Source organism: Silene latifolia, chromosome 6 (assembly GCF_048544455.1).
Source record: "Silene latifolia isolate original U9 population chromosome 6, ASM4854445v1, whole genome shotgun sequence".
NCBI lineage: Eukaryota > Viridiplantae > Streptophyta > Magnoliopsida > Caryophyllales > Caryophyllaceae > Silene > Silene latifolia.
The window spans coordinates 37088972-37104260 of NC_133531.1; the positions used below are offsets into that span (position 1 = coordinate 37088972).

At 34.1% G+C, this 15289-nt stretch overlaps 1 protein-coding gene across 1 annotated transcript; it reads left to right on the forward strand.

Moving 5' to 3' along the window:
• The first annotated feature begins 10828 nt into the window (after positions 1-10828).
• On the forward strand, positions 10829-15155 carry LOC141587986 (laccase-14-like). Its single transcript, XM_074409446.1, has 6 exons — positions 10829-10927; positions 11159-11310; positions 11557-11801; positions 12170-12298; positions 13770-14720; positions 14824-15155. Exons 1-6 carry the CDS (start codon positions 10829-10831, stop codon positions 14952-14954), a joined length of 1707 nt encoding a protein of 568 aa, XP_074265547.1. The 3' UTR covers positions 14955-15155.
• Positions 15156-15289: the final 134 nt, after the last annotated feature.

A 15289-nucleotide genomic window follows, 5' to 3' on the forward strand; every position in this document is an offset into this window, starting at 1 on the left:
TACTCATAAAATATGTCATTAACAAAATCGACTAGTAATTTGTAATTACTTGTACCAAAAGTGTTCCCGAATTATAAACTACAACATTCTGTATTTATAACAATTTATTCATTCCGTTTCAATTGTTTCTGTAAACAATAATTTCATCTAAGTAATGAAACAATTCGATTACTTAGACCGTGTCTCATTTAATCATATTTACAATAAGATACGTAAATTATACTCACAAAAATCATCCGTCAATTTTAAGCAATTTAATTAACTCGTATCGGTATACGATTAATTAAATAATCAATTAAGAGTATTTCCCTATAGGTATGACCTAAGGGGATCAACTGATCACCACCGTCGCACGAGAGTAATGTCAAACTCTAGTCAGCCAATCATTACCGATATGTGTGGACCAGTTGACTGTAAAATATTACATCCCACATGTATTCTTAAAATGAGATTTAATAGTGATATTTAAATCATGTGATCGCACTATTGTTGAGGACACATATTCCAACAATCTCCCACTTGTCCTCGACAAGTGTGCGTCACCAATTCTCTTGTCCTATTACTATCTCCCACTCAATGCAAGGTGTCTTTCGGGGTACTTGCAAGTGATCATATCGAGAGTGGTTTCCTCGATCTGGAGAATAACTGATTGACCGGAATTTTCTACCATAGAAACCTTCCGAGCGTGGCCACGCATTTCCAGTTCATTACTCCTCGAGTGGCCCTGAGATATTGTTTTAACCCTGACAAGGGGGTGGACAATTCCTATCGCACTTATTCCCTTCGACTAGCCACAACCATCATAACCCAAAATATGCCCATTTGACCCCATTTACGAAGGTCGTAGTAACATAAATCAAAGTTAATCTGAAACTGTGCCATCTTAGGCGAACAGTCTTTAGTCAAAAGAATCGACTCATTAGAATACTATAGTAGCTCCCGCCACGACCAGGCTATATAAATTTGCCAGAACTTTATAAGCGGTCCTTTGCCCGACAAAGTGTTCCTAACGATCGCCTATGTGATCGACTAGTCATCTCACATGACTGTATGGCACTGAACTTGCCATCAATCGCATCACACTCTAGTCACTTCGAGATGTCACCTCATACAAGTGACTATGGGCGAATACTATGTTAATCCGGGTTCACTTTAACGGGGTTCAATATCGTCATACAACCCGTTTGGATGTAACAAAGTATAAAAGGAGTTTTTCAGCTTAAAAACTCGAACGACAAATGTGATTATCACATATTAATAGTCAATACCTGATTACTATTTCATATTCTATAATCTAATTTGATCTTTTATGTAGTTATTAATCTCAATCCAATTGAAATGACATGACTCATCATGTTAAGCCTATGAAAAGGCTTTGGTTAGTAGGGTTTATCAACTTCTTGTACCTAACTCAACCTTACTACATACTCGTTTTCCTTTGTAATGTATACATTTGCATTACAAAACTTTTTGAGTACGTGTCGAGATCCAATCAAGACATAGGCCCTCTAGCCTTAGAATAGCTCCCACTGTTTTCACAGTGTGCGGGACTCATCCTTCTTGCACATCTCATGATTGCAAGTGTACTCAATTTGCGTTATAAATATCTCTCATTGTTCTTTATTGCCTAGAACGATTCTAGAAAATCTACTTCTTAATTAACATTGCCACAATGGTATCTTAACCATCCTAATTGTGTTTTGATTATGGTTTTGTCGGAAACCATGCGCAATCTCAATTGTCAATTGTCACTTGTGTAACACCCTTACACAAAATTGCATCATAAACACTTTGCATCATAGCCTTAATGCTTCTGCAAGCACTTAAGGGTAATCTTTATGGCTTACTTGGTAAAGATTACTTAAATTCGATTTTGAAAACAATTCATCATACTCAAGGTATATGAAGTGTTATACATCATTACTCATTTAATTGATCCGGCAGCGGAAGCAAATGGAATCAATCAAATATGTTCAATTTAATTGAACTAGTCATGAATCTTATCAACATAAGACTTGTTATTGACGCTAATATCATGTAGATTTATCTTCATAAATCTGGATATTAAAGATGTATTATATTACTCCAAAAGTCTTAAATCATTCTCAATGATCAATATGTCATCCACATATCGGTCTAAATAAAATTTCCGTAACTCCCACTAAACTCCATGTATAAACACAACTTCTCGACTTATCGAGAAAAGTTTTATAACATGATCAAAACATTGATTCCAACTCATTGATGTCCTACTTAAGACCATCTCTTAAGTTGCACATTATCTTAGGATTGCAAGAATCTATAAAACTCATGACATGTATTGAATACATTCCTTCTTTTGAAGAAGTGGGTTTTAGATTCACATGTTGTATGCGTATCCTCATAATGAAACACAATCCCTAAGAAGATCCAAATAGACTTAAGCATTTCAATTAGTGCAAAACACTTTGCCACCAATCTTGCTTTGAAATCTCTCTTTATTAGTGCAAAACCCTTTGTCACTAATCAAGCCTTTTTATTTCGGATTTTCATGGCTCTAAGCCTTGTATTGAGTTGTGACTTAAACACTCTTATGTAAGTCATATGTTCATTACTTTCTAGAAGTAATCAACTTGAATCAAACGATTTCTTTTGTAAGATATAAGCTCTTTACTTTCTTAAAAGTAGCATGAATTCATCATCTTTAACAAGTGACGAATTTAACCTCCTAGGTTTTGAAGAAACAATGTCTTACACAAAACGTCTCATGTAGCCAAGAAAGACCAGTTTCTTGCGACATAACATTCTCTGTGGCATTCTTTGTGGCTCTTGAATAATTTCTCCCACTCTGTCTTCTAAAATAAACTTGTATTTTAGAAAGACAGTTTCACGAGCCGCAAACCCGTCGTACTCGAAAAATGAGCATTTGTTTCTTGTGAAAACTTACAAACATGGTACCCTTACCATTTCATATCTCATATGATTCGATTTAGTGGAAAAATAATTTAGACAAAAATGATAAAATCCCCAAAAGGATCAAGTAACTCAAAGTAACTTGATTGAAGTCCAAACCATATCAAATAGCGTTTGATTTCTTATCCAACCACACATTATTCCATAATCCGTGCTAAGAGAGATTAACTTGTGATACTATATCACATTTCCTTTGTCTTATATCAAAGTCTTCACTTTGATAATCCCATCACGACTAAATCGTGATTCCTTGAACTCTTTAAACTTCTTCAAAGATTTTTCTATTTACCTTATTAAGTGAACACATTAGCGTCAACTTAAATCGTTGGTAAAAGAAAATGATTAACCTATTTTGGATCAATGATTTAAAACCTCGATCTCCTTTTCAACCAAAAAGCACGAGATATCTTGCTTTGAATACAAGATACGCATATACCATTAACAATCTAATGGTTTCAAGAGTACTCGATAACTCTTTGCGTTCATCATTCCAAAATTCAAGGTTTAATCTTGGGTTACCAATTTGAGTCTTGCATCATCTTCATGATATATCATTCTAGTTTGGTTTAGAATATAATCACCTTGATAATGGGCTAGCCATACATCAAATCGTGGTGTATAGGGTCACAAAAGTGAAACCTCTTTTGTATCTTAACAAGTTTGTATTCTTATTTAGAGTTTATGTACTTAATAGTCACAATTAAGTACAACTCCAAACCCAAAAACTAGATTTAGTACACAATGACTCTATCTCTCGACTTCACTGTTGCTAGTCGTCATATTCTAATCATCTTATGTGTCGAATACAATGATGAAAACCTCCACTGGTTTCTAATATTGACGAAGTGGTACTAGCAAAATTTATGTTTAATCAAATAAACATTTAAAGAAGAAGGTCCCATTAGATGTCCCACAACTAACTTGTTGATTCTTCAATAATTTGGGGTAGTTTCCTTTCTTGTGTCCAACATTTAAGACAATGGAAACTTTATCGGTCGGGATTGATAGGTTTAGTATCGCTATTCTCAACAACTTTACTTTTAACATTACCTTGTATCCATTCCATTATAATCTTTACTTCTTGAACCTCGTCCTCATCTTAACGGTTTAAGAGAATGCTCACACTTATTTCAATGAGTCTTTGCTTTGAGAAGCAAAATTGAATTCATGAAGATCACTCTTCATTTGTTCGTTTTAGTCTTAAAACTTTCATTGAAGTGGTTGCGTTATTTTGGTCAATTTTGATTTCCAACAAATCTAGTTACCAAAATTAGAAACAATTCATTGTAAGTAGATGTGTTAGTCAAGAATCAAAAACCTGTTTGATAATGAATAACTTTAATCTATACTCTTTACAAGAGATCCTTAGCAATGGTTCATTTGAGGTTTTAGAAGCAAATTCATATTTGTCTTTAGTTACGATGTTTTAAATGGAGATTTGTGTCAAAAATCGAAATGATATCGTATATGAATTGTGGTAAATAAATAGCACAATATGATAACGGAATAATGAAAACAAAACATTCATCGTTATATTAATACTTGTAAACAAGTATAGCATTTACATAGTGACCTCTACCCAACTATGATAAATGATTCCAAGATCCAAATTCATATTAACTTGGGCACGGTGTGGCCGATACATCCCTTATCAATATAACTCGGTGGATTAACTCTTTAATCGATTCTACTTTTAGAACTCTTGGTCGATAAAATTACATTAACATTTATCTTTAGCCCAAAACACATCCGACAAGGGCACGGTGTGGCCGATACATCCCTTATCAAAAACTTTTGTTGAGTTCAACCCAAATTTTGGATCATGGACATTCGAATAAATGTGTCCATGATCCAAATCCACATCAACTTGGGCACGGTGTGGCCGATACATCCCTTATCAACATGAATTCGGTGGATAGACATTTATCACCCACTTCCCATACGTAACAAGGTTTGTACCCCGGTGTGGCCGAGTGCACTCCCTCACGAAATAGGTTTTCATGGTTTCTACTATTTGGTAAGGCTAAGTCTCAATTGTTTATTTTAGCGAGAGGTCATGTCAATTTATTATCTATCACGTTTTAAGTGAACTAAAGCGGTGAACTACGATAATTATAATTGGCACGGTCGATATACTCGATTAAAAGATGATGCATGTTTTAGTTATGGCGATTTAGCGATGCATGCAACATATAAATAAAATGCAAAGCATAAATTAAATAAAATCCTAGTATGGCCTTCCTAAAATAGAAAATCTAATTAACTATTACATATTCGGAAACCAACTCCATTGGTCCCTTGAACTTCGGTTGTGGCACGTATCTCGAGGTAACACCGTCTTTATGTATCGCCATCTTGAAGAAATCCGTCTTTGGGAACTCCGAAATGAATAAAATTACATAATAAATTACATAATTTCCTATTATACATTTGTAACAAAAATAAAATAAATCTATTAAATTACAAAACGGTGATACGAGATCACAATAAAATTACAACCGAATCGATATTCCCATACATTTCGGGAAATACCAATTAAAAAACTAAGGCCATACTAAGTAAAAAATTACATAATTCAAAAATTACATAAATTAAAATTATGACAATCATAAAGAAAATGCAGCATTATAATATGTATGATCATGTCCAATTTTATGCTAAATCCCCTTTAATTAGCCAATATCTTATATTACTCGGTTTTTACGGATTTGCGTGATTTCAACATTTTATAATCACAAAAATTACATAAATTCATATTTATGTATAAGTTAATTACCCTAACCTCTTAGGACTCAAAATTTAGTCTTCACTAATTATTTGACCATAATTAACTCATATTTCTAAAATTGTTCATTAATGGACCCAAAAATATAATAAAAAGCTATAAACTTCAATTAAATCACAAAAATTTCAAATAAATTCGAAATTTGAAATTTAAATTCATGAACATTCTGAAAAAATACCATGACACTCATAATGTTCAAAAACTTAGGTTAAAAAATTTCGAAAGTTATCGGGAAAAACAATGTTGCGGTTTATCGGATTTATCAATAAAAATCATAAAAACATGAGAAAAATTATATTCGTCAACTTTTCAATTTTAGATCTGAAAAACATAATAAAATGCAACATGTGACGTTTTTCCTTAGTCATGAAGTATGTTTTAGCAATTATTCACTAATTAAGTCACTACTTATGCTATTTTTCATCAAAATTCCATAAATCATGCATGAAGACTTCATTATAGCCTATTATTTTACACACATTTTGTAAAATTGCATGTGACAACATACTAAATTTTTATGACCATATTCGAAATATTTCTCATATTAACCTATTTTTCATCTAAATCCGATTTTTATCATGAAAAATCCATTTTTCGAGCATAAGAACTCATAAAATTATGAAAATTTCCAGATCATCTAAAAATTATATATGTGAAAACATATCCAAAAACCACTGGAAAATTCGAAATTTAGCTAATTTTCGTCCAAAAATGACATTTTTATCATAAAAATCACATTTTAATGCCAATATTATATAAAATGAACAATAAAATCCATAAATTAACCAAAATATCCTAAATACATTTTAGGATCAGAAACTTTAACATGCAAAAATTAATTTTGTGATATATCATAATAACACAAATTATACAAGTTTTATATGTTAATCTTTATAACTCGGAAAAACTTTTAACCGATTTGCATGCAAACAACCAAGGCTCTTGATACCGATTGAAGGAAAAGGAGATCTATATACTCAACATATTCATATATGTTTTATTTTAATTTGTCATAAAATTAAATGGTGGATCTTATGCATGCAAACTAATAAACAATATAAAGAAGAAACCATCATCTTACATTGTGATTTTCGGATTTATGGGCACAAGTGAGTTCACCTACTCACTTGTTCTTGAGCTTCCAAATATTGGATGAACAAGGTTCAAATTAGAACCTCTCCCAAAAGCATATACCTAAGGAAACTCATAATAACCAATATTATTTAGATCTAGTAATAATATTAGTTTTACTATAAAATTGACACAAAATAAATTGTATTTTTACTCTTGAAAATCTCGGTCAAGAGGGAGTATTTTTGAGATTTTATTTCTCTAGAAAAATCACATATTGTAGAGAGTATCTTTCTTACACTACTAAAAATGTTGTGTGTAAAGATGAATGAATAAATTGAAAAGAAAAACTCTTTTCTTTTCTCCTATGGTTGGCCGAAAAAATGCCTTGGGTAGTATGCCCAATGCATTTCACTTTTGCTCTTCACAAGAGGCTAGGCATGCAACTCTAGGGTTATCATTGTGTTTTATTTAGAATAAAATAAATTAAACAACACAAACCCTTAATGCCCTTCATATTTTCGGTTACCATGTAAAATGGTAGTCCATATTATCTTTATCTTTGTCATTTGTCAATTGTAACATGTGTGACATGTTACTTGACTTATGAAATTGTGATGTATTTTTAACACATTAAAAATCAACATACTCATAAAATATGTCATTAACAAAATCGACTAGTAATTTGTAATTACTTGTACCAAAAGTGTTCCCGAATTATAAACTACAACATTCTGTATTTATAACAATTTATTCATTCCGTTTCAATTGTTTCTGTAAACAATAATTTCATCTAAGTAATGAAACAATTCGATTACTTAAACCGTGTCTCATTTAATCATATTTACAATAAGATACGTAAATTATACTCACAAAAATCATCCGTCAATTTTAAGCAATTTAATTAACTCGTATCGGTATACGATTAATTAAATAATCAATTAAGAGCATTTCCCTATAGGTATGACCTAAGGGGATCAACTGATCATCACCGTCGCACGACAGTAATGTCAAACTCTAGTCAGCCAATCATTACCGATATGTGTGGACCAGTTGACTGTAAAATATTACATCTCACATGTATTCTTAAAATGAGATTTAATAATGATATTTAAATCATGTGATCGCACTATTGTTGAGAACACATTTCCCAACACGTCCTCCTCCTCAGGTACACCTTATGCCTTATCTAATTATATTAATTGTGCTAAATTTTCCGTTCCACATCGACATTTCCTCGCAGCAATAACGGAAGGAATTGAACCTCCGTCTTTTCGTGTTGCTATTTCTGACCCAAAATGGTGTCAAGCAATGCAAGAGGAAATAACGGCTCTCGAGAATAATGGAACATGGGAGCTCGTTGATTTACCAGCGGATAAAAAAGCACTTGGTTGTAGATGGATGTACAAAATAAAATATAAGTCTGATGGCTCTCTTGAACGATATAAAGCACGTCTTGTCATTTTTGGGAATCATCAAAAAGAGGGGATTGATTATGGAGAAACTTTTGCTCCTGTGGTAAAGATGATCACTGTACGAACTCTTCTTGCTGTTGCAGCTGTTCGAAAATGGGAGCTGCATCAGATGGACGTCCATAATGCTTTTTTACATGGCGATTTATCCGAGGAAGTTTATATGCGCTTACCACCCGGCTTTAGCAAAGGCCACGAGGGCAAGGTTTGTCAATTGCGTAAATCCCTTTACGGGTTACGTCAGGCGCCGCGATGTTGGTTCGCTAAGCTTGGTCAGGCCCTTCGTGACTATGGTTTCATTCAATCATATTCTGATTATTCTCTGTTTAGTTTGGCCAAAGACCAGGTTTGCATTCATGTTTTAGTTTACGTTGATGATTTGGTTATTGCGGGTAATGACTCGGCTGCAATTCTTGCTTTTAAAGACTATCTCCATCGATGTTTCCATATGAAAGATTTGGGGAAGCTTAAATATTTTTTGGGAATCGAAGTGGCTCGTAATTCCGAAGGCATTTTTCTAACTCAACGTAAGTATACTCTCGATATTGTTACCGAAACTGGGTTACTTGGTGCCAAACCGGTCGCTACTCCTCTCGAGCAACACCATCGATTGGGTCTTGATGAAAGTGATCCCCTCTCCGACCCTGAGCCGTATCGTCGATTGGTCGGCCGCCTTGTGTATTTAGCAGTTACGCGACCTGATCTTGCCTATGTGGTCCACACTCTTTCCCAATTCCTTCAGTCCCCTCGTGCAAATCATATGGCTGATGCCCTCCGGGTTGTTCGATACTTAAAAGGCAACCCGGGTCAAGGGATTCTGTTACGCGTAGGTACTGATTTCACGGTGACTGGATGGTGCGATTCCGACTACGCTAGTTGTCCTCTAACGCGTAGGTCGGTCTCGAGTTGGATTGTCTTCTTTGGTGGTTCACCTGTCTCGTGGAAGACAAAGAAGCAACATACCGTTTCTCTTTCGTCCTCTGAAGCCGAATACTGTTCCATGGCTAATATCCTTTGCGAGTTGAAATGGCTTGTTGGTCTTCTTTCCCATCTTGGTGTTACGGTGCCACTTCCCATGCGGCTGTTTTGCGATAATCAATCTGCCCTTCACATCGCTCATAACCCCGTATATCACGAGCGTACGAAGCACATTGAGGTTGATTGTCACTACATTCGTGACGCTATTACATATGGACTTGTCCTTGCTTCTCATGTGGACACTCATTCTCAGTTAGCAGATATTTTTACTAAAGCCCTTGGTTCGGCGCAATTTCATTCTCTTCTCGGCAAACTGGGCGTTCTTGATCCCCACGCTCCAGTTTGAGGGAGGGTATTAGGCCGTATTAGGCCCGTCTTATGAGATTAGTCCATTTGTATTAGGGTTTTATCTATTCCCTCATTTGCATTGTATTTAAGTGATACATTCACTGCTTAATCAATACAACAATACATTTTCCCCTTCTTCTCTATAGCTTAACACCTTAGAGGGGGGAAAATGAATCTCTCCAAATCTCTCCCCCTTCATTTTTCTCCACTCTTATGTGCTATTCAAACAAGAGATTTTATATCCAATACTCTCCCTTCCTTTCTTTTCCCTCCAAATCCCTCAATTCAAACACAACCTTAGTGATACAAACTCATTTTTTATAACATATGGAGTAAAAAAAAATTCAAATATAACTGTACGAAGTACTAGTGTATGTACCTAAAGAGTGTAAAGACGGTACTTCCTCCGTTTTAATCATTTCTGTATATTTTGTTTTGGTACAGAGATCAAGGAAAGGGGAGGAAAATATTTGTAGTAGTTGTAGTTAGTGAATGACAAATGGACATAATGAATGTGATGATCAAATTACTCATAAAAAAACCTATCTATATATAGAAGAGTAAACAAATGAATCAAACACGATAAAATAAAATAGGTTAATAAATAATCGGGGACGGAGAAAGTATTACTTTGGGCTTTTGTTATTTCTATATAACTATATAATCTCAAATTTAAATTATATGAGGTGTGTGCATAGGAGATAGTGATGGATTTAGGGGGGGTGGGGAGGCTAGGAGGAGCGCTCGCCCCCGTTGTAAATGAAAATTTCGCAAGTTTTACTTAAAATTTTTGTTTTTTTTCCGAGTTTGTTTTATAGCATTACTTGTCCGCCTCCGTTAACCTCGAATTTTGGCTCCGGCACTGATGGTAGACAATAAAATTAAAAGTGATTGTTAGACAATTATTTACGTATAACTCAATAGATTTAAGCCGGGCGGCACATTTCTTATTGAGCTGTAGCTTTCCAACGTAGCTCCTTGACGATATAGTACCATGCATGCATGCAATGAATAATTGATTGATGACGTTCATCTTTTAATTTGTTTAAATTGCAGTACGTATTCCACTTGCATGCATGCTTGCATGCATTCATGCTATATATTACGTACTCCGTTAGACGCTGAAATTATGTACTCTTTCGAGGTTAAGCAATTAGTGTTATTTTTTCATAAACCACAACTAATCCTACACAATATAAAAGTATAAGCTTTAATTTCAACAATGAGGTCTACTACCTACATAGTAAAGGTTCTCATACTATTTATCTTGCTCTCTAATGTCTTTTATTGCTGCCAAGCCGTTGCTCGATATCGTTTCGAGGTTTGTGTATATATTAGTTTTAGATTTTCAAATTAATTATATCAATTGAGTTGGAACTGAAAATGATCGATAATATAACAAGCTTTTATTATCATGTGATTGGGAAATACCGAGTTTCAATACTATTAGATGACGGTATTTTACTTTTCAGATTAACTTAAAAGCTCAAATTGAATGAAAGTTTAAAAACCTCACTAAAATTCTCTATGATATTTATTTTTGATGAATTAGGTAAGAGAATCATCATTCAAGAGACTTTGTAAAACAAAGAGCATCCTGACGGTAAACGGGCAATTTCCGGGACCAACGTTACATGTTCATAGAGGAGATACAATTATCGTCGATGTTTTCAACAAAGGCCAATACAATGTCACCATCCATTGGTATACATGCATATATACCTTTTTTATCCTTATTAGTTATGTTGTCTTTATTCATGCAACGTACTCCATCCGTCCAAGTCAATAGTTTATATTTTCATAAAATAAGTTAAACGTAAATTATTCAACGAGACAGAGACGGGGGAGTAATTAATTATGTCAAGTCCAACTACATGTCATTACGAACATGAAATAGTTTCTCAATCGATCTTTTCATTGGGTACGTAACCCGATTGTCTGAATAAATAGGCATGGAATAGCAATGACAAGAAATCCATGGGGAGATGGACCGGAGTATATAACACAATGTCCGATACCGCCGGGAGGCAAGTTTAGTCAAAAGGTAATATTTTCGAAGGAAGAAGGAACACTTTGGTGGCATGCTCATAGCAATTGGACTCGAGCTACTGTTCATGGTGCCATTTTGGTCTACCCTAAGCATCGAACTGCTTATCCTTTTCCCAAGCCTCATTTAGAAATTCCCATTATCTTAGGTATTTTTTATTTATTTGTCAAAACAATTCATGTCCAATAGTATCTTCGTCTCAATCATTTATTTACATTTTGATTAAAATACCCATTATTAAGAATTTAAAAAAAAAAAGTAAATATATAAATAAATAGGACGACGGAGGGAGTATTACAAGGATTTTATTAGAACTTTCATGATTTATTAACGATTTTTGAACATACGTTTAAACGTTGATTGTTTGTACTCCCTTTGTTCGACAGTCCTAATCCACAATAGAGTATTTTAATAAAGATAAATAAATGGTTGAAATAAAAGGAGTAACTTTTACTGATTAATATAAGGAGTAATTGATTTTGATGTTGAATAAAATTAAATTTACGTGAATGGCAGGAGAATGGTGGAATGTTGATATACAAACACTCTTCTATGCATTCATTGGAAGTGGAGGTGACCCAAATAATTCTGATGCTTACCTAATCAATGGTCAACCGGGTGATTTGTATCCCTGCTCAAAACGTGGTATGATTTTATCGGAATTCTCTGTCACATTTTTGTGATATATCTTATATTCAATATCTTTCCATATAATATATAAGAATTAAACATTAAAAATAAATATTTATATATAATAAAAAGATGAGATGCTAGATGATTAAGATATTGAGACACAAGATAGGACATAAGAGTGGACGGAGGATCCGATCGTTCAAATGGCATAATCGGCTGAAATTTTACTGCAGTAGCAAAAATATAACCCTTATGTAAAATCGAGAAAATATTAAATTATACGGAGTATTAATATTAAGATTGAGTATTATTTATCTTTTACCGTAAAAAAATAAAATTATTCTCCGTTCAACTCGTTTAAGGTCGTCATAAGCAAACTAGTATATCCCCCGTGCTACAACACGGTAATTTTTAGATGTAATTGTTAGAAGTGTTTGCATTTAGAGTATTAGTTTCAACTCATTTTCAGTTTTTTGGGGATCATATTGATAATATTTCATATCAAAATAAATAAAATAGGAAGGTCAACACATTTAATCCGAATAAATTAATGAATTTTGAGAGTGAATGAGATAGTTCGTATGAGGTCTTGACTTACTTTGTCAACTTTATTTAGAAAATAAATATTATATTATTATATTCACTAAAGGCATAAATCTCGTGATATCATCAGATCAACACAAATATGTATTTTAATTAACTTTGTTATTCATATTTTAACTTAATACATACAAAGTTTAAGTTAGTGAAAAATAATTATGGTAAAAATTGCATAAGAAGCAGATTTGTGTAATTTTAGTGTGTAACTGATGGATGATAATTATGGAGATGATTACATAATAAATTAGGCAAGTTTTATGCCATGCGTAATCCATAGATTAAGGAGATGATTGCATAATAATTTGAGTGCTTAACAATGGAGATTGTATAATAATACCCTAAATTATCCTAATATAGTGGGATGTACGTTTAACTACAATTTAGTGGGATGTTATCCATTTTCATTCCCATTCCCAGTGATTTAATATCCAAATAAATAGGCCCATATGAGGATTATGCAATTTAGGCGGGAAAATTACTAAGAGTATTATTCTCTTAGTAGTAAGGGGGATTACAAGGAACGTTTTTTTTTTAAAACCTTGAAGTATGTACCATTCAACATCCTTGATAGATGAATATCTCAATCAAAGTCTTAAGATAATTATTGAGGTCTAACTATTATATTTGTTCCTATTATGCCCCCTCACTCGAATACCCACTGGACTTGAAGAGTGGTTAGTACACAGGCTACCCCAAACCATTGAAATTCCACTTTCTGAGTTATTGAAGGCTACAAGAATTTGAACCCATAACCTTCAATCACACGGCTGATACAAAGCCATTCAGAAATTTATTCCTATTAATCCGTTTTATTTGTTGATCTTCTTGAGAAATTTACCATTCAGAATATATCATAATTCTTTTTTTTTTTTACAATGCGTAGACACATTCAGATTACAAGTTGATCAAGGTAAACAATATCTACTACGCATAATCAACTCAGTGATGCAGCAAATCATGTTCTTTGGAATAGCAAACCATAATTTAACAATTGTTGGGTCAGATGGTAGTTACACAAAGCCATTCACAACTAGTTACATTGTTATATCTCCCGGTCAAACTATAGACGTACTTTTGAATGCGAATCAAGCTCCTACCCAATACTACATGGCTGCGTCTGCCTATGAACGCACCCCTAAACAATCATTTGATAACACCACAACCACCGGAATCATTCATTATAGTGGAAATCATCTTATGATTGACTCTCCGATGAAATTGCCTATTTTCCCCTTGTTTAATGATACCGGTGCAGTAGTGAGATTTACCAAATTGTTCAGGAGTTTGTCGAGTAAGGATTTTCCTGTCCGAGTCCCCTTAGACATTACAAAAAGGTTGTTTTACACATTATCGATGAATACTTTCCCGTGTGAGATGAATCATACTTGTCACGGACCCAATAAGACCCAACTCGCTACTAGTATCAATAATGTGTCCTTCGTATCCCCGAGGATTGATTTATTAGAAGCTTATTATCATACAATTACCGGTCAATTTACACCAAATTTCCCTAATAACCCTCCCTTGACGTTCAATTACTCGGCAACGATATTACCATTGGATTTTGAAACACCCGAACGAGGTACAAGGGTAAAAGTTCTGGATTATAATTCGACTGTGGAGATAGTTTTTCAGACGACTGGTTTGGTTTCCGGAGCAGACCATCCAATGCACCTTCACGGTTACAGTTTCTACGTTGTCGGGTTAGGATTAGGGATCTTTAACAAGGATACAGATCCTCTGAACTTTAATCTGGTTGATCCGCCATTACAAAACACCATTGTTGTTCCCTACAAGGGTTGGACAGCTATAAGATTCCGCGCTGATAATCCAGGTAAACCACTTCTATCTTTAAAAGTTACTCCGTATATATACCAAATAAAATGGAGAGCACAGATTACTTAGCATGTACTGTATTTATTTATTTGGTTATACAGGGGTTTGGTTCATGCATTGTCACTTGGAACGGCATGCAACATGGGGAATGGAGATGGCTTTCATCGTCAAAAATGGAGACACACCAGAGTCGTGTATGTTGGATCCTCCGTCCGATATGCCTAAATGTTAATGGATTTCACTCCATCACTTGTCTTGCTGCTGGATTGATGATAATGTGTAGACATTTATCAAGATTTGAATTCTTGTGAGCCAAAGAAATATCGATAGATGGGTGAAGACTGGAGGACTTGTGTAAACAGTTGATCATCTTAGTTGAATGCATAAATAACAGAGCAAAGGAAATCCCTGAGATTTTGCATAACCCATCTTATATCATCTGTCTCCGACAATAGTATTCCATTATTTCCCTCAACAGTCCATGAATGGTTCAATCGCAGTCGATCATGCTTAAAGGTGGTGTTAAAAGCGTATCACATTGAAGATTTGAAAAATTAGTACTTGCAG